This window comes from Pristiophorus japonicus, chromosome 4 (genome assembly GCF_044704955.1).
Source record: "Pristiophorus japonicus isolate sPriJap1 chromosome 4, sPriJap1.hap1, whole genome shotgun sequence".
In the NCBI taxonomy this organism is placed as follows: Eukaryota; Metazoa; Chordata; class Chondrichthyes; family Pristiophoridae; genus Pristiophorus; species Pristiophorus japonicus.
In genome coordinates this window covers 117,397,863-117,418,412 of record NC_091980.1, presented here as the reverse complement: position 1 = coordinate 117,418,412, position 20,550 = coordinate 117,397,863, and the positions used below count along the sequence as shown (strand labels likewise).

The 20,550-nt window shown below is 47.2% G+C and overlaps 1 protein-coding gene across 1 annotated transcript in view; it reads left to right on the top strand.

The window, feature by feature from the left end:
- The first annotated feature begins 2,735 nt into the window (after nt 1–2,735).
- LOC139262484 (cytochrome P450 26B1-like) overlaps nt 2,736–20,550 on the top strand; it is a 49,824-nt gene continuing 32,009 nt past the window's right edge. The window contains exons 1-4 of the mRNA XM_070877665.1: nt 2,736–2,912; nt 12,814–13,038; nt 15,886–15,888; nt 16,456–16,731. Coding sequence (XP_070733766.1) covers nt 2,736–2,912; nt 12,814–13,038; nt 15,886–15,888; nt 16,456–16,731 — 681 coding nt within the window. The remainder of the gene's footprint in view (nt 2,913–12,813; nt 13,039–15,885; nt 15,889–16,455; nt 16,732–20,550) is intronic.

The window sequence follows — 20,550 nt, the reverse complement described above, 5'->3', positions numbered from 1 at the left end:
AGTCTTGCTCCATGGGAGCAGAGATCATAATATTGGGCCTATAGTATTAAGCAACCTATCTGAAAACCATTGAATGAAGTTCTGTACTGGGAGCAAGGCCTCACAAATTTTTTTGTCAGATCTCACAACTTGTGAGGTGGGTGTTAACGTCTAGGTATTACCGTCTTCCTGCACTGCTTCATGCTTCAGCAATCAGAGAGATTACATTTGGCAATTTCATGTTTTTTTTTAATTTGTATATATTAACATTTCAAATAATCTTTAAATAGTGTGCTCTCAGTATCTTGCCTCATGGTTTCAATGAATTGTTCAACCTGTAATCAAATTTGAGTCTTAATTTTAGTCTGATTGGGTGCTTGGAATGCATTCATAATATGAACCACTCTTTGCCTTAAAAACCAAATTCGAATTTGATTGACTGGAATAAAGGCTACAGAGGCTTCAGCCCAGACATGTGTAATTGCTCAACACAGAATCCAAGGAAGCTTTCTGCTTTTGTTATTATTGGCTTCACTTTGTGTTCGGAATATCCCTACCAAAAGGAGATCCCCGAAATGTGCGCACTAGAATCTGTTAACTGATCTGTCAATGAAAATTAATCTGCTTTTTTGAAAAAAATTGGAAACTATTTCTAAACCTTTTGATTGTGAAACTGAATGGTCACCATTCTGAGTTTTATCTCAGAGGCACAGTCTCACCAGCAGCAGCAGCACAGCCTTTAAGTAGAGATTAATGAAGGACTTAAGTGAAATGTTACTACAGCAATACAGCATTGAAACAGCCAATCTCTGTACTGTATCCGAATACATTCAACAGTGATGTAATTCTATTCTCAACTGTGCAGTATAAATCAGTGTGCTCTCAGTTAACAACAAGGCACCGTAAATTTCTCCAATGACCATAACTAACTGCTCAGCGGTGAAACACTATTTTATCTGCACACTATATCCTCCATACATGGAAACAGGTAATGATGTGGCAGATATAAAAACACATAACACCATAAATAAACATTGGATTCATCAGCATCTAAAAAGAAGAATGGTCAATGTTCCAAATAGAGGCCTTTTGTCAAGGCTAATGAGCTCTCATGAAGAGTTTACCTGAAACGTTAACCTATTGATTCGCTTTTCAGATGTTGAGGGACACACTGAGTTACTATCATCTATTTTTATTTCAAATTTCTAGCATTTACAGTATTTTCTTTTAATCGCCGCTATCATGACGGATGTAGATTTAGGGATTACACACTGGGAAGAGTGCATCCCACTGTCGGAAAAACATAACGTCAGTAGCAAAGTCACGAGTGAGTTGTGAATGTTTTACTCATGAGTGGATTAATTTGGGTGCTCTCCAGTTCCCACCAATTATCCTGTTTATTCACTAAGCATCAAAATAATTCAGTTTAAGAAACTTTTAAAAAATATTGTGTCAATGTGAAGTTACTTGAATAAGTTAGGCACTATAATATTCTTCACTGTGTCTAATTCTTCCAAGACCCAAATTGCTATTGGCTTAAAAACCACTTTGGCACAGATCAAGCACATTATTACTAACTTCCTTTCAGCCAGCAGTACAACGCTAAACTCCTAATCCTAAAAGAATATTCCAGAGCCTTCAGCAGAATGGCGCCAGGCAGACGACTCCCAATCCATAAAGTTATGAGTTTGAATTCCAATGTTGCCGAATCTAGAAAATCACCTCTGCTTCATTCTCTGTGGTACTGTGTGTTGGTTATCGCTTCCGATAAATGGACCAATTAAGTAATTATTTGTGTGAAGTGTATTAAGAAGTTTCTGAGTGATATGATATGGTGCCATATAAATGCAAATATTTTTATAAGAACTGACATCATGACACATACTACGTACAGGCGTAGATGCTGAGTCACAGACAAACGATACAGTATTCAATGGGGTCATGGACTCTTGTAAATACTGAACTATATCTCGTTAAATGCTGTTGCAATCTGGGGAAAAATAAAGTAGAAACTCACGGTAAGTGATATTTTGAGAAGAGAGACGCTCTGAGATATGTTCTCCAGCTGTAGAAAACCCCACTGTCAGCTTTTGAAGCTGGAATGATTTAAAAAAGCTTTTCTGAATAATTTCCAGTCGCTGAATGAAAATAAGATGAGAAAGGAAAGTTTGGACAGCTCCGATTGTAGATCCAACTGTACGTCAATCATTTATATTTATTTCCTTTTCTTCCCCGGTCTTTAATCATATCTCTCCATGCAGCAAACATTTTTTTGTACTTCTGAGCTTCATGTTTGAAGGAATCTGTCCAAAGTGTCAGGAGTGCGTTATAGCTCCCACGTATTTTTAACCCTTTTGGAAGAGTGGTGTGCCATCTCTAGATAATCACCTAGAAGATTATCTACCTTCAGACCTCTCCTTGACACAAATCTCTACAAGGTGATCACATCATCGGGATAGGCTCCTTTTCCCCTGGACTGTTCCCAGAGTGGTTGAGGGGGTGGAGAACGTGTGTGAGGGAGGTGGGTGAGAGGGGGGGGGCAGCGGGGGAGAAATGATGCTTGGCCACACTCCAGTGAAATACCAAACCTCTGAGTATACTTTGATGCCTCTATATATTCAGACTATTTGTTAGATCCAATTCAGACTTTTACAATTGGTCCTGTGATGCAGCATTGCTAGACCTTTAAATCTACAAATTGCTATATTTTGTCCAGTTTTATTAGCTCGCTGATTTTTATGTTGAAACGTCTAAGGATGGTCCTGATCAGTCTTTTTGCTGTCCTGGTCCCCATCGTGCTTCTCGTGACTGCTTGCATCTATCTCTGGCAGCTTCGATGGAACCTAAACCAAGACGGGGACTGGGAGCACCCTCTCCCTCCGGGTTCCATGGGGCTTCCATTTTTCGGTGAAACGTTCCACTGGCTCCTACAGGTATGTCTGATTGCTAATTATACTAAGTAACTTTTGAAGGATAGGATGGGAAGATGAACTATTTGTTGGTTGGGGTAAGTGTTTAATTTTTAAATTTTATTTTACATCTTTTTTTTAGTTCTGTCTGTGTCCCAATTTGTGCCAGTGTTATTCTTCGGGGAAAGTCCTGGGTGTCTTGTGCTCCAACTTCATCCTTCCCTTTGAGGAAAGGCTTAAAATGGATCAGCTCGTTACAATCTAGTAATTTATAGTTTTTACAGATCTCAGTGTCAGTTATTATACAGGTATCGAAAGAAAAAGCTTGCATTTATATAGTGCCTTTCATGACCTCAGAATGCTTTACAATCAATAGTCACTGTTGTAAATGTAGGAAACACAACAGCCAATTTGTGTACAGAGAGGTCCCATCAAACAACAATCACCAGATAATCTGTTTTAATGATGTTGGTTGAGGGATAAATAGTGGCCAGGACACTAATGAGAATTCTCCCTGCTCTTCTTCGAAATAGTGCCATGGGATTGTTTATGTCCACTTGAAAGGGAAAACGGGGTTGTGGTATTAATTCTCATTCAGAAAACAGCATCTCTGAGTGCATTGGAGCATCAGCCTAGATCTTGTGCTCAAGTCTCTGGAATGGGATGTGAACCCACAACCTTCTGACTCAGAGGTGAGGATGCTACCAGTGAGCCATGGATAACACAGTACACACTGCGTAAAAGGGAACAAATCACTCCAATCCGGTACTGCACGGTTCACTTGCATCTCATTTCAGCACCTGTGCAGATAAAGTACCCACCAGGGGAAGCGACCGTCGGAGGTCATTGGGCCACAGACACACACGTGCAGCCCTTGTATATAAAGAAAGCCTCCATGTTTAATCCTCACTTTGAGAGCTAATAAAGTAGAGTCAGGTCGCACCTGATTGAGTTCACGGTACTAAGCCTATTGAGTTATTACATAGGCAACAGGCAACAATCCACATTCATCAGGTGCAGCACAGTTTGTGTGTGTTTCATTAACTCTTATACATATACAGGTACAGCATCCCGAACCCGGAACCCTCTGGACCGAGGCCATTCCGGATTTTGCGTTTTGCCGGATTTTGGAACGTCTTTCTGACGTCACGAATCCAGAAACACCCGAGCCCAGATTCGGGTATTTCCGGATTTTGGAACGTCGGGAGCGGGGGGGGGGGCGGTGGCGGTGCTTGCCGAAGAGCTGTTCGCGTCGCCGGGCGATGAGGTGCTGAGGCGGGGCCCTCCGCCTTGGAGGTGTTCGGGCAGGCACCGCCGCCATGGAGGTGTTCGGGCAGGCCCCGCCGCCGTGGAGCTGTTCGGGCAGGCACCGCCGCCGTGGAGGTGTTCGGGCAGGCCCCGCCGCCGTGGAGGTGTTCGGGCAGGCCCCACTGCCGTGGAGCTGTTCGGGCAGGCCCCGCCGCTGTGGAGGTGTTCGGGCAGGCCCCGCCGTGGAGGTGTTCGGGCAGGCCCCGCCGCGGTGAAGGTGTTCGGGCAGGCCTCGCCGCCGTGGAGCTGTTCGGGCAGGCCCCGCCGCCGTGGAGGTGTTCGGGCAGGCCCCGCCGCCGTGGAGGTGTTCGGGCAGGCTCCGCCGTGGAGGTGTTCGGGCAGGCCCCACTGCCGTGGAGGTGTTCAGGCAGGCCCCACTGCCGTGGAGGTGTTCGGGCAGGCCCCACTGCCGTGGAGCTGTTCGGGCAGGCCTCACTGCCGTGGAGGTGTTCGGGCAGGCCCCGCCGCCGTGGAGGTGTTCGGGCAGGCCCCGCCGCCGTGGAGGTGTTCGGGCAGGCCTCACTGCCGTGGAGGTGTTCGGGCAGGCCCCGCCGCCGTGGAGGTGTTCGGGTGGGCCCCGCCGCCGTGGAGGTGTTCGGGCGGGCCCCGCCGCCGTGGAGGTGTTCGGGCAGGCCCCGCCGCCGTGGAGGTGTTCGGGCGGGCCCCGCCGCGGTGAAGGTGTTCGGGCGGGCCCCGCCGCCGTGGAGCTGTTCGGGCAGGCCCCACTGCCGTGGAGGTGTTCGGGCAGGCCCCACCGCCGTGGAGGTGTTCGGGCAGGCCCCGCCGCCGTGGAGGTGTTCGGGCAGGCCCCACCGCCGTGGAGGTGTTCGGGCGGGCCCCGCCGCCGTGGAGGTGTTCGGGCGGGCCCCGCCGCGGTGAAGGTGTTCGGGCGGGCCCCGCCGCCGTGGAGCTGTTCGGGCAGGCCCCACTGCCGTGGAGGTGTTCGGGCAGGCCCCACCGCCGTGGAGGTGTTCGGGCAGGCCCCGCCGCCGTGGAGGTGTTCGGGCAGGCCCCACCGCCGTGGAGGTGTTCGGGCAGGCCCCACTGCCGTGGAGGTGTTCGGGCAGGCCCCTCTGCCGTGGAGGTGTTCGGGCAGGCCCCGCCGCTGTGGAGCCGTTCGGGCAGGCCCCGCCGCCATGGAGGTGTTCGGGCAGGCCCCACTGCCGTGGAGGTGTTCGGGTGGGCCCCACCGCCGTGGAGGTGTTCGGGCAGGCCCCGCCGTGGAGGTGTTCGGGCAGGCCTCACTGCCGTGGAGGTGTTCGGGCGGGCCCCGCTGCCGTGGAGGTGTTCGGGCGGGACCCGCTGCTGTGGAGGTGTTCGGGCGGGCCCCGCTGCCGTGGAGGTGTTTGGGCAGGCCCCACCGCCGTGGAGGTGTTCGGGTGGGCCCCACCGCCGTGGAGGTGTTCGGGCAGGCCCCGCCATGGAGGTGTTCGGGCAGGCCCCACCGTGGAGGTGTTCGGGCGGGCCCCGCTGCCGTGGAGGTGTTCGGGCAGGCCCCGCCGAAGAGGAACTGGTCGGGCGCACTGTCATGGAGGAGATGTTCGGGCATGCCGGCAAGGAGGCCCCGAGGTCGGGCAGCGGCGGCGAGGTGATGCCCGAGGTCGGGCGGCAGCGAGGTGAGCCCCGAGGTCGGGCGGCAGCGAGGTGAGCCCCGAGGTCGGGCGGCAGCGAGGGGTGGTGCAGCGATGTCCGAGGTCGGGCGGCAGTGTGGCGAGGCCCAAGGTCGGCAGGGTCCGGATTCCGGAACATTTTACGGATTCCGGATGACCTTGCCAGCAATCGTTCCGGTATCCGGATTCCGGAACATTCCAGATTCCGGAATTACGGATTTTGGACGATGCACCTGTACACACAATGGTAAAGAGCTTGCATTGTGATGTGCTAGTGATACATGTCAGACTCTACTGTAAAGAATTACTAACACGGTGCATCTATCAGGATATTGCTAGGAAGCTGGATATATCAAGAAGTCCACAGAAATAAAATCAATGTGCTAGAAATATGCATCAGGGCAGTTGTCAAATTAAAAGAGGGGGGAAACAAAAGATAAGGTCAAGAGTGGAGATACAGTAGCTATCTTCACAGAGAGTGGCAAATGGGTTTAAATAAATAAAGAAAGACTTGCATTTATATAGAACCTTTCATGACCACTAAACGTCTCAAAGCACTTTACAGCCAATGAAATACTTTTGATGTGTAGTCACTGTTGTAATGGTGGAAACACAGCAGCCAATTTACACTCAGCAAGCTCCCACAAACAGCAATGTGATAATGATTACATAATCTGTTTTTTTTTTGTTATGTTGATTGAGGGATAAATATTGGCCAGGACACTAGGGTTAATTTGTCTGCTCTTTTTCGAGATAGTGCTATGGGATATTTTACGTCCACCTGAGAGAGAGAGAGAGAGAGAGAGAGAGCAGACAGGACCGCGGTTTAACATCTCATCTGAAACAGGGCACCTCCAACAGTGCAGCACTCCCTCAGTACTGCACTGGAGTGGCAGCTTGGATTTTTGTGCTCAAGAATCTAGAGTAGGACTTGAATCCAGAAACTTCTGACTCAGAGGCGAGAGTGCTACCCCATCATCATCATAGGCAGTCCCTCGAAACGAGGATGACTTGCTTCCACGCCCAAAAAGGGATGAGTTCACAGGTGTTTCAATGAAGGACCTAATGTACCACGTCCCGAACTACATATTGAAGGGTGGAAGATGCCTGTGCGTGGATTTTTTTAACATGGGGTGCCCGATGCACACCAGCCACCACACGGGCTCCAGTAGTCTTGGTCCAGTGGCAAGGATTGACCAAGACTACTGGAGACCTGCTCTGCTGCACGGACATAGTGCGCACACATATCGCAGTGTGGGCTGGCCCGTGCTGCCCCTGGGCCCTCGCCTCTTCTGGGAATGCTGTAAATCTCAGCGGGTCAGGCAGCATGTAGTGGAAGGAGTCCCCACTGAGCCACTGGCTGACACATATAAGCTGTAGTAAATGCCAAAACCAGAACAAGAACCAAAAAGAAAAGTCATAATGAGAGGAGGAACGGAACATCTTCAAAGAATGCACAGTTGGTTTGGCTATAGGTTATTACACAACATTTTAGCTTGAATAAATTCTTTATGAAAAAACATTTAAACTACATAGTTTACAAAGTATTCAAGTGACATTTTTCTGACCATTGATTTAATGGATGATGCAACTAATTTAAAATAAATGGATGCATGTCCCTGTTAAAATAGCAAAACATTGTATGAGCATGTTACATATTCATACACCAATATCACAGACAGACATATCTAGGCTTCAATTTTCCAGAACTGTATTGCCCTAGTGAGCAAGAAGAAAGCAACATTTGCTTGTATAAAACATAGGTCAGATTTTGCTATTGTTGCACTGAGCAGAAGGAATCACCTGGGCACAGCGAATAGAGGGAGATCAGGTGGGAAAGAAACACGCACGTACAGTGGAGCTGGCCCGATTTTCAATCCAGTGCTGGTGTTTTGTGGATGAGAACATTTGGGGATTGGTGAAGACTTTGACACAGTTCATCACATATCGTTGGAGGTGCCCATTATCCACAGCTATACTAAGAAGCTTGGACACATCAGGAAGACATGTTCTATGGGTCTGCATTACCCCTCTCGCCCACTCCTTCTATTGCTGTTCCTTCTCTCTGTCCTTTTCTCTCATTCTTGCTGGCTCGGTCATTCTCTCCATTTTTCTCTCTGCTGCTCTCTTGCTGTGTCTCTGTTTACTATACCTTTCTCCCTTTGCTTATCTCCCTAGCTTAGTTATCTGTATCTGCTACCCTTTTACTCCAGTGATCTCCCACAGCGACCATCAGAGCTACAGAAGCCAGGACCTGAGCCGCAAAAAGGAGAGTGGAATGGCACGGAGCTGTCAGAGCTGACACTGGAGGCTGGGGTTGGACAACGTCAGCATACATATACCGTTTGAGTTTCTTCACATCAGACATGAGTTGGGCCAGGCTGAGGAGTACAGGGGAAAACGTAACCAGGATGGAGGCAGTTGATTTAGCATGGTGGTGAGTGGAGGGGAGGGGATGAGAGGATTCACAATTGAATGGTGGATGAGTTGGTATTTTTTTGTGAGTGAATTATAGGGGGGAGTTTTTACAGGAAAGAGCAAGTGGGTTTGAGAGTGGCTGCTGAAATTCACAGCAGGTCGGGGAGCTGGGCCCAACCCATCCAACTTTCACATTTCACTGGAGCACATTCGGCTGCGTGCCAGAAACCCCCTCGGGAGAGGCGGGTTGTCAACTTAAATATGTTAAGAGGTAATTAACGGTCTTTTTAACAGGGGTTTTCAACTTTCACAGTGGGTGCACGGGTTTCCTGGGCTTCTTGGACCTTGGCAGTGAAAGCAAGGCGAGAGCACAGCGGCAACTGAGGGGCTGAACAAATGACAGGCAAAAAATCCCATAAGTACTGGGACCTGTTTCCTTACCTAAGTGAAAAGTTTTTCTCACTACAGGTGATTTCTACAACTCTGGAGGTCACTCTCACTGTTTTGATGGTTTGTGCATCTGATCTCCATTTTCCCCCTGTCCTGCATCAGATCAGCATGGGTACCGCTTATGCTTTTTCACCTTAGACCTCAAATGAGGACCAAGATGAGCACAGGAGCAGCAACCCCCTTCTTCTCACAGACCTGCCGCTCCACAAGAGAGAGGGACTGAGCCTAGAGTTGCAGCTCACAGGAGGTGATACCCGCAACACGGGGTATATAGGCAGAGGATCAGCTTCCAGGACATGCCTGAACACCAGTGCCTCAGGAGGCTCAGGGTATCTCGTCAGGTCATGGCAGACATTTGCAACCTGCTGGAACGAGACCTGCTGCCAAGTGGACCTGGTAGCCATGCTTTACCAGTGGCTGTCAACGTGACCATCGCCTTCAACTTCTTCACCTCAGGCTCCTTCCAGGGATCTTCAGAAGACATTTGCAGGATTTTGCAGTCCCCCGACCATAAATGCATCATGCAAGTGACTGATGCCATGTTTGCCAGGGCAGGCAATTATGTACACCAATGAAGCCAGTCAGAATGAGCGGATGCTCAGGTTTGCTGCTCTTGCTGGCTTCCCACAGGTGCAGGGCATCATTGACTGCACACATGTGACAATCAAGGCACCCCCAGATCACCCAGGAATGTTTGTGAACCAGAATTGTGCAGCTCATCTGCAACCACAAAAAGATCATTTATGCAGCTGTGTGGAAGATTCTCAGAGAGCTGCTGTAAAGTCCTGTCCCCTCAGTACAGATTCACACGAGGCATGTAGTGAAGTCAAGGTCACTCTGGACCTGCACCTTTATTTCACAGCTCTGGAATGCTGCACTTGCCTGAGATCTGTCCTTATATACCTGTCTCTTGCAAGTGCACCCCAGGTGGTAAGGTATGCTGGTGGTTACAGGTCATATCTTATTACAGTCATGTATAGCATGTTAGGATACAGTTATATATAATAATGTAAGATACATGGCAGCTGCCATGACTGTTTCACCCTACGCCAGTCCACCCTCCCTGAGCTCTTCGCAACTCTGAACAGACTCACTGGCTGGCTGCTTGGACACAAGGCTTAAAACGTGGCTGATGACACTGGTGATGAGCTCAGGCAATGAACCCCAAGAGGGCTACCATCAAAGCCAATTGATGACAAGATGTGTCATTGAGCAAGCAATCGGGATGCTGAAGTTGCACTTCAGGTGTCTCAACAGATTTGGAGATGCCCTTCAGTACGTACCAACCAAGGTCTCCAGGATGATCGTGATGTGCTGTGCTCTGCGCAACATAGTGCAGCAGCGAGGATTGGAGCTGCAGGAGGAGCAAGGCACACAGCGCAGTGCTTCTGCAGAGGAGGAGCAACAGGAAGAGAAGGAGGAGGAACATCATGTGGCCATAGTACCAGCAGCAGCACGCATTGCTGCCTGGGATGGACTCACAACGGCAAGATTTACTTAGGTTGCATCACTGCACCCATCTGGCAGCCACATGCCGAAAACTTGCCTCCCCCTCCCCAGTACAAAGCAGTCCTGCAATCAACAAAACTTCACACAGACACCCATTGCTTGGATTTAAAAGTCTTGTCTTACCAGTCATATGAAGTGAGATGGTCATTTGCCAGGCAGCAGGCAAAAATGGACAAGATGGGAAAGCACTGCAAAGAAATAATTTTTATATGGCTCAGAATTTAAACATAAACTTAACAATGCAGCATTGTGTAACACACCCTGTGTATATTTTGTGCAACTACAAATCTTGCATCTTCCTTTTTCTACTACCCTATGCATGCAGCCCCTGTGGCTTCAGCAAAGGTAGAGTCAAGCTGCTCAGATCCCTGCTCTGACTGCTGAGATGTGTTTGGCTGACACCCTCTGGATTCTGGAACCCATGAGAGCCCATGAGGGCCAAAGACTGTTCCATCTGCACAAGGCAGCATGTGGGGCAATGACTGATGCGGTGGGTGGTGGCAATGGGTGAGAAGTGGAAGTGCTTTGAGCAGAGTTCCCACTTCCATGGCCCCATTCTCCACCTTCCCTCTCATGGCCCACCCACACTTCCCTGCTAGCAACAAGCCGGAAAGCACTTTCCTGCATATCAGTGGGGCGCTGAACAGCCAAGGCGAGGTTTTAATCAATCTTATTTAAGGTGGCATTTAGGATGTGCAAGCCATGGTGAGGGGCAGCATGCACTCATTTGAATGCCATGTTTCATGCTCCATGCAGACGGCCACGCTTTCCATGGGCGAACACATCATAACAAAGGCCTGCGACATCATGCTAGTCATGCTTGAGACGTTCTCCTCCATTCTCTCTGCAAGTGTGCACATTGCGGCTGGAATGCCTCCCAGAACCTCACACATTTTTGCTGCTCTTCCAGAATCATCCTCTTCATCGACGGCCCCCGAGGTTCAACATCTGCATCAAACTGTGCAGAACGTGGAGAGTCCTGCGCCCTCTAATGGGAACTCTCCACCACTGTCCCTGTCTCCACTATTTGCTCTTGCTCATGTGATATGTGAGACACCAGGTGACAGCACAACTATCTGTCTTATTGGTCCTGCCAACGTGTGTGTATGTGAGCTGGTGCGTGGTGTACATGAGTCCTATGACGGTGCACCCTTAGAGTGCGTACCCTCCTCTGAGGACTTGTCATCACCTTCTGGCACCCCCTCCTGTGGGACACTCGATGGACCTGTGGGAGATTAAAGACATGAATTAGAATAGTAACGGTAAGAATGTTTTAAGTGAGCATTATGCACATGATCATATTTCACTGGCTGTTGACCTCAAGTTAACATGAATGACTGCGGCTGAGTGATATTTAATTCTATTACCAGGTAGCTGGGAGCTCCCCATCTCCCCATCTCCAATTGCCAGGCACGCCAACACTCAGCCTATCTCAAGTGCATCCTCCTCTGCAGCTGTCCGTGAAGTAATGACTAGAGGACCATCTCTGGTTCTCTGCCTCTCCCTGGTGTTCTGTGCTCTCTTCTCTTGCAAGGAGGGAAACAACAGACCTTCAAGTGAGAGTATTGTAATGTGTGAATGGATGGATGGGCAACATTTGTTGAGGGTGACTATGAGGGGCATTGCATTAAGATGAGGTTGTCTGTCAATGTTGGATAGTCAGATGGGGATGTGAGTAAGTGTACAGACAGAGAGGGATGGGTGCACCAACAAGATAAGTTGATGTAAGGATTGATGTACTGGAGTAGGCTTGGGAAGGCAGAGTGAGCGGGTTGGGATGACACGCACATCAGGATGTAGTTGAGTGTACCATTCTATTCACCTTTCCTGCCCTCATTGGTTCATTAACTCGCTTCCAGCACTGTATCCAGGAGCATGGCACCACAGTCCTGCTGCTGACCGCCTCAGCGAATTCCAGCCATGCCTTCATGATCTCTGAGGCTGGCTTCATCCTCTCGTCAGTTTTTCCCAGCGGGTTCTGAAACACCGCAACATTAGCCCTGTGAAGACATCATTGAAACAAGGCGCAGCCTTGGCACTTTGCGAGTCCATTCTTGCTTTCACTGTTTCTCCAACCTCCATAATCCTTCAACTGGCATCTTTGCAGTGCTCCTTTAAATACTTCAGCTGAAATAGGCTCGTGTGTGTGACCATCATGCCCGCTCACGCTAATTGGTTGAGAAACCAGGAAGTCGGATGCAAATGCAGGGACTGGCTTCAAAAGCCACTGGCAGATGCGCTGCAGTTACTTCCGGGTTTCCCACGTGCTACCAAGCCCCTCCACTCCCAGCGGGTCTCGAGGTAAACATTCCCGCCATAGTGTGGGGGTTGATGGACCGTCACCCTGCCATTTCTAGCACAAATTTTTTATTGCTCCAATGTGACTTGGCCACATTTTTTTTCAGGAGAACAGTTTTGTAATAGGTTTTGTGTAATAGATTTGTGTAATAGGTTTTGTGTAATAGGTTTGTGTAATAGGTTTTGTGTAATAGGTTTGTGAAATAGGTTTTGTGTAATAGGTTTTCTGAATAAAGAAAGTAGAAAACTGGTCAGCTAGGAAGAAGTTAAAAAAAAGTAATCTTCACTACAGACACTTTTTATTACGTTTTTTTTCCCCCTATTTTTTACAGGGCTCTGATTTCCATGCCTCCAGAAGGAAGCAACATGGACATGTGTTCAAGACACACTTACTTGGGCGACCAGTGGTGCGCGTCACTGGTGCGGAACATCTGCGCCGGCTGCTGCTGGAAGAGCACAATTTGGTCGGCGCTAACTGGCCTCGCAGTGCCCAAGCCATCCTGGGATCCAGCAGCCTGGCAAACTCCATTGGGGACATCCACCGTCACAGAAGAAAGGTACGATTCCACGGGAGAACTTCAAACCCATACCTGTTTCTCTCCAAAACGGAGATAATTTTCAAGTGAAATATACAAGCAAAGCTTTTAATTTGTGGACATTGCAGCTTAAACCCCAAATTAACTGAAGCATTCATTTCATACTCATAAGTCAAATTATTCGTAATCTAGCCTTTGACTGCCTCTACCTGAGTGTTTGTATCTCTTCAAAGCTAAATGAAGGTCACCCCAGAGATATGTTATTCAAGGGACTCATTCCACAACTGTGAGCCCCAGTATTGCCTGACCAGGGATGCCATTGACTCGGGGTAGGGGCTTAAGCTGTAGGAATCAGCAGTTCCCTTCTTTGAGGCGAAGAAGGCTCTGGCTTCAAACTGTTCCTAAATGAAGGGTTACTCATTCATTGGCATTTATATGCCAAAAAAGGGAAAAAAGTGTTCTGATAAATTCTGCAAACAAAATTTTAAAGTAAAATGATGATATACACATTATCAGCCTCCCCATTGCACATTCAATTATAGTAATATTTGCCACATAACCCCTTCAGTCAGCAATATCTGAGGGAAAACATTTCCAAAGTTTTACCAGCCACCATTAAATTCCTAAAATATTCTGCAGGGACATCCCAGTCACTCCATATGTAAATGCACTACATGACGTGACTGTGAGTAATGAAAGAAGATCCCAGGTTCTTTCCATGGTCTATCCTGGGGCAGCAGAGGCAGTGTTACAATTGGTGTCAGTTGGGAGAATGGAATAGAGTCCTCACAGGAAGCGGGGTGGGAGACAGTGTAGTCAAGGTAACTGCGGGAGTCAGCGGGCTTATAGTGGATATTGGTTGATAGCATATCCCCAGAATTAGAGACAGAGAAGACGAGGAAGGGAAGGGAAGAGTCAGAGATGGACCATGTGAAGGCGAGGGAAGGGTGGAAATTTGCTTCTATTTTGCACTTCACAGCCTTCCGCACTCAACATTGAGTTCAACAATTTCAAATCATAAACTCTGTCCCCATTTTTTGCAGAATGCAGGTGCTGATTCTGCTATTCCCATTTACACCTCCCCTACACCCATATTTTGTTAATTTTCTTGTCCCATTAAGATCTCCTTTTGCCTTGCAGCATCATCCCGTTTGCCCTTTAATCTCTCCTGCCTTCCACCCCTTCCACCCTATCGCAGACCTTCCCTTTTGTTCTTTCCTCCCTTCGCCCTTTCCCTATACCTGCTTAATACCTGTTACTTCTTTAACTTTTTCCAGTTCTGATGAATGGTCATCAACCTGAAACGTTAACTTTGTTTCTCTCTCCACTCATGCTGCCTGACCTTCTAAGTATTTGCAGCATTTTCTGTTTTAATTTCTTATATCATAATCATACTTTTGTACCTCTGGGCTTGATAATTTCTCCAGTAATTTAATGGTGTCTCTCTCATGTACACCTGAGAGGCAGAGCAGAATGGAGAAAGGATAACACTTAAGCTATGTTGATCCAAGGTGCCTGTATATGAGAAAAGTAACTGATATAAAATATTTAGAATACTTTGCAATTCCTCACTGTAAGATTTGGATCACAGGTTACACGCACGTTAACCAAAAGGGTCTTAGGAGTCATGTCATTTTATTAAGGAGCGATAGTTCAAATATGGTCAAATACAACACATAATCAGGATAGACATAGTAGACATACAGCCGTGACAAACAATTGGTATTGGTCCTGATTGATCAGACGGCTGGCGTGTGTAATAGCTTTTCTCTGCACTGTCTGTTCTGAAGGCTCTTTAGATATCTCTTTTATTCTCTTTTTAGGGTGGGCCTAGGGTAGAAGATGGACAGGGCTATCTAACCTGTAAAGGCTCTTCCCAAACCAAGGTGTCCAATGGTATATCGAGTTCTTTGTCTCAACTCTCAGATGAAAATCCTCCCCTGTCCCATGAGATCATATTTCTGCTTATCTTTTGTTTGGACCTCTGGTTACCTTCTCTTGGACAGTTTGTTTATCAAGATACCTTGCTCAACCTCTTATCAAGGCTTGTTTCTGAGTTATGCTCAATGTAACTCAGCTCTCTGTACAACTCCTTATCTGACATGACTGGAATTCTTCAATGTCATCAACTTAGGCAAACTTACAATGCACAATTTCTTCCAATCCACGATTTCTTACATCACTTAAATTTTTCTCTTTAATTTTCTGCCTGTCCATTTTGATTTTCTTAGACACATTGTTTTTAATTTTGCTGTTTTTGTACTTTTTTTCAAAAACAAGCTATTTTTTAAACCTTCCTGTCAACCTTATCTCTGAGGGACGATGATGCATTTAAAAAAATGAAAGGTTGAAAGCAGAAATGGAATCTTGCAGCGAGCATTACTTCCCACCTGAGGATTTTGCCTGTCCTCATCCTCTCTATAACAGCAAGGCTAAACATTGTCCTACCATAATCACCTAGAGGCGTAATAAATTATGGTGCTTTGTGTGTGCTGTTAAATAGATTTACTGCCTTGTCTGAATAAAAATGAAGGTCACACCTTGTCCAAGTCACCTTGTCCAAGGTGAGATGCACCTGGTTATCAATAGGATTCATGTACTTGGATCCTTATAAAATATATTTAGCAGTGCTTGAGAATGGTGCATTTACCATGAAAACTGTGCGTTCATTCTTCTTTTCCTATCAAACAGCATTTGTGGTATATGTATTCATTTGGGGGAAAAAGTTCAGACAATGGATAAATAATTGCTACTGTGAAAATGTCTAGTTCTATGGTATTTATTGCTGTCTAATCTATAAGGCAAACCTTCGCATCTCCTTGAAATTTATATATTGGTGCAACTTTATTGGGTTTATCATCATCATAGGTAGTCCCTTGAAATTGGGGAAGACTTGCTTCCACTCTAAAAGTGAGTTATCAGGTAGCTGTACAGTCCGATGCAGGAATTACAGTCTCTGTAACAGGTGGGGCAGACAGTGGTTGAAGGAAAGGGTGGGTGGGGAGCCTGGTTTGCCGTACACTCCTTCTACTGTCTGCACTTGGTTTCTGCATGCTCCTGGTGACGAGACTCGAGTCACTCAGCGCCCTCCTGGATGCTCTTCCTCCACTTTAGGCGGTCTTGGACCAGGGATTCCCAGGTGCCGGTGGGGATGTTACACTTTATCAAGGAGGCTTTGAAGGTGTCCTTGAAGCATTTCCTCTGCCCACCTGGGGCTCGCTTGCCGTGTAGGAGTTCGGAGTAGAGCACTTGCTTAGGGAGTCTCGTGTCGGGCATGCGGATGATGTGGCCCGCCCAATAGGGCTTATATGTTTATGGTGACAGTAGAATAGAGAGCAACTTATATATCAGATTTTATAGTAAATGTGAGACTCTAGTTTACTGAGTATTTTTCAATTCAAGCCACATCCCTTCAACATCATTTTTGTTTTTTGACAGGTCTACTCAAGAGTTTTCAGCCACTCTGCTTTAGAGAGTTACCTGCCACAAATCAAGCAGGTGGTGGCAGAGACAGTGAGGGACTGGTGTACCAGGGAATGCCCTGTCGCAGTGTACACAGAGAGCAAGGAGCTCACATTCCGCATAGCTGTGGCAGTACTGCTAGGTTCCTCACTGGACAAGGAGGAGTTGACTGACCTGTTCATCGTTTTTGAGCAACTTACCAAAAACATTTTCTCGCTGCCCCTGGACATTCCAGGCAGTGGCTACAGAAAGGTATGTGTCCAACACGTTCTCCCATGATACGGGCAGGGTTGCCGAAGCGCTTCTGAGATGCTGGTGCAACTTCATAGGGTTGTTACTGGAATGACAACTGTAAAAATCATTCTGTGCCAGGATAATGCAAGGGGCTTGATTTTCGGCTTTGCTCATTTCGGGGCGGTATTGGCGGCATTTGCGCCCGGGAACAGTATGCGCCTCAGTCAGCAAAATTCAGCAGCTGGGCCCTGAGTGTGAGGCGGAGCACTAAGGGAGGCTTTGCACACCTCTCTTAGGGTGCTAAGCCGACTGAGCGTGCGAAAATTCTGAGCCAAACGGCTAGCCTCGGAGCACTCTAAGAGAGGCCTGGGGAGAAAAACAAAACTGCAAAAAACCCAGCAAAAACATCCCCAATAAATAACTCACACCATTACAACATATATCGCAAAATAAATTAAATAAAAAACAATCACACTTACCTGAGGTCAACATTACTTACCTCACTGCAGCCGCTACAGCTCAGACCTTCGCTTACACAGGCGCTCTATGGAGCGCTACGGATCGGGCAGGAGCCAAAAATCGAGCCGATGTTGCAACCAAGGATGTTGCACATTGGCTTGTCCCTTCTGGGTGGTAATGCTCCACTCCCTGCCGAAACCGGCCCCGAAAATCCCGGTGGGGCTCTGGAAGCTGGTCGCCCACCCGGAAGAGGTTACCGCCGCCATTGCCGCCCGTCCGGGGCAAAAACAGGGACAACAGCAAGCCAAAAATCCAAGGTGTTTGAGCGCAGCTTCAGGAGCATGTTGCTCTCCAATTATCCAATGAGCCTTCCCTTTCTTTTTCCTTACAGGGAAATGCTAGACCTACTTGGCACCTCCCCTGAAAGTGTGACTAAGAGCTGGAAGTCACTGTGTGCATTCTACCCCTTTTGTTTGATAACACTCTGTTATCACTGAAGCGCCTTGGGACATTTCACTAGATTAAAGGTGCTATATAAATGCAAGTTGTGGTGCTGTCCTAGCACTTGCTGCTGCTCCACATATATTTTAAAAAGTATTCATGCAAAATAAATTCTCCTCCCTGTGGTTGAGTTCAGTATGTACAACATGTATTATAAGGACATTATCGGAGGATTACAAAACGAATACTGACGAGGAAGGACACTTCGTCCATCTTAGACTGGTCAGTGCAGTTTGGGTTCCAGCCAGGCAGAACCCTATTTACACACCTTGGGTAGAAATTCAGCACCGCCCGAAATGGGTCACACCGACTGCTGTTGTGTTTTAACCACCACTGTGGATGAGCGAAATTCAGCTCTTTGTCATTTTTTTCCGAGCAGACCAGAAGTCGGTCATAATGGGGCCGGTAGTACGGTGGTGAGCACTCCAGAGGGGCGGAAGTGGAGATGGGACGGAGTATTCACTGCTGTCAATCTTCAGCCTGATGACGTCATGCGCGTGTGCGTCACCACGTCTCTCCCGTTCATTTAAAGAGGAGAGCCGCTGCGAGCTCTGCGATTATTTTAGTTAGGTCCACTGGGCCACCAGGGAGGGTTTTGGCCAGGCCAGCCACCTGGCACCCAAGAACTAAAGGAGACTACAAAGGTATGAAGGCAGAGTTGGCTAAAGTGGACTGAGAAAATAGATTAAAGTATGGGAAGGTTGATGAGCAGTGGCAGACATTTAAGGAGATATTTTATAACTCTCAACAAAAATATATTCCGATGAGAAGGAAAGACTGTAAGAGAAGGGATAACCATCCGTGGCTAACTAAGGAAATAAGGGATGGCATCAAATTGAAAACAAGAGCATACAATGTGGGATAAAGTCTAGTGGGAGGCCAGAGGATTGGGAAACTTTTAAAAGCCAGCAAAGAATGACTAAAAAAATAATAAAGAGAGGGAAGATAGATTCTGAAAGTAAACTAGCACGGAATATAAAAACAGATAGTAAGAGTTTCTACAGGTACATAAAAAGGAAAAGAGTGGCTAAAGTAAATGTTGGTCCCTCAGACTGTGGAATTAATAATGGGGAACAGGAAAGCGGCAGACTTTGAACAAATATTTTGTATCGGTCTTCAAGGTAGAAGACACTAAAAACATCCTAATAGTGGATAATCAAGGGGCTATAGGGAGGGAGGAACTTAATAGAAACATTATCACTAAAGAAATAGTACTCCGTAAAATAATGGGACTAAAGGCGGACAAGTCCCCTGGACCTGACGGCTTGCATCCTAGGGTCCAAAAGAAATAGTGGATGCATTGGTTGTAATCTACCAAAATTCCCTGGATTCTGGGGAGGTTCCAGCGCATTGGAAAACTGAAAATGTAACGCCCCTATTTAAAAAAGGAGGCAGACAGAAAGCAGGAAACTATAGACCAGTTAGCCTAACATCTGTCATTGGGAAAATGCTGGAGTCCATTATTAAGGAAGCAGTAGCAGGACATTTGGAAAAGCAAAATTCAATCAAGCAGAGTCAGCATGGTTTTCTGAAAGGGAAATCATGTTTGACAAATTTGTTGGAGTTCTTTGAGGATATAATGAGCAGATTGGATAAGGAGGAACCAGTGGTTGTGGTGTATTTGGATTTCCAGAAGGCATTCGATAGGGTGCCACGTAAAAGGATACTGCACAAGATAAAAGTTCACGGGGTTGGGAGTAATATATTAGCATGGATAGAGGATTGGCTAACTAACAGAAAACAGGGAGTTGGGATAAATGGTCATATACCGGTTGGCAAACAGTAACTAGTGGGGTGCCGCAGGGATCGGTACTGGGGCCTCAACTATTTACAATCTATATTAATAACATAACATAAGAACATAAGAAATAGGAACAGGAGAACAGGAGTAGGCCATACGGCCCCTTGAGCCTGCTCTGCCATTCAATAAGATCATGGCTGATCTGATCATGGACTCAGCTCCACTTCCCTGCCCGCTCCCCATAATCCCTTATCCCCTTATCATTTAAGAAACTGTCTATTTCTGTCTTAAATGTATTCAATGTCCCAACTTCCACAGCTCTCTGAGGCAGCGAATTCCACAAAATTACAATACTCTCAGAGAAGAAATTTCTCCTCATCTCTGTTTTAAATGGGTGGCTCCTTATTCTAAGGTCGTGCCCTCTAGTTCTAGTCTCCATCATCAGTGGAAACATCCTCTCTGCATCCACCTTGTCAAGCCCCCTCGTAATCTTACACGTTTCGATAAGATCAGCTCTCATTCTTCTGAATTCCAATGATTAGAGGCCCAACCTACTCAACCTTTCCTCATAAGTTAACCCCCTCCTCCCCGGAATCAACCTAGTGAATCTTCTCTGAACTGCCTCCAAAGCAAGTATATCCTTCCGTAAATATGAAAACTGTCATGTATGTAACCTCTATGTAACACCACTGCAATACTGTATATACTTAAGCAATGCACACCTTGACCACAGGGGGTGAACTTGTGGGGGACACTCCTTACCTGGTCATCCAGGTATATAAAGGGAGGTCCCACGCAGGGTCATCACTTCTTGGTGCTGTGAATAAAGGTTCAGGTCATGGGGTGACCTTGTCCATAGAATGTGCCTCGTGTGGGTTTTGTGTCATTGAGTAAGGACTTTACATTGGCGACGAGAAACAGGAATCAACAACCCACGAGAATGGCCACCGGTAGCACAGAGGAATGGTACTGTGTTGGTGAGGACTGGGACGATTTAATTGAGAGGCTCTAGCAAAGCTTTGTCACAAAAGAATGGCTGGGAGATACAACGGGCAACAAGCAAAGGGCACATCTGCTGACCAGCTGCAGACCTAAGACTTATGCACTCATGAAGGATCTACTAGCACCCGAAAAGC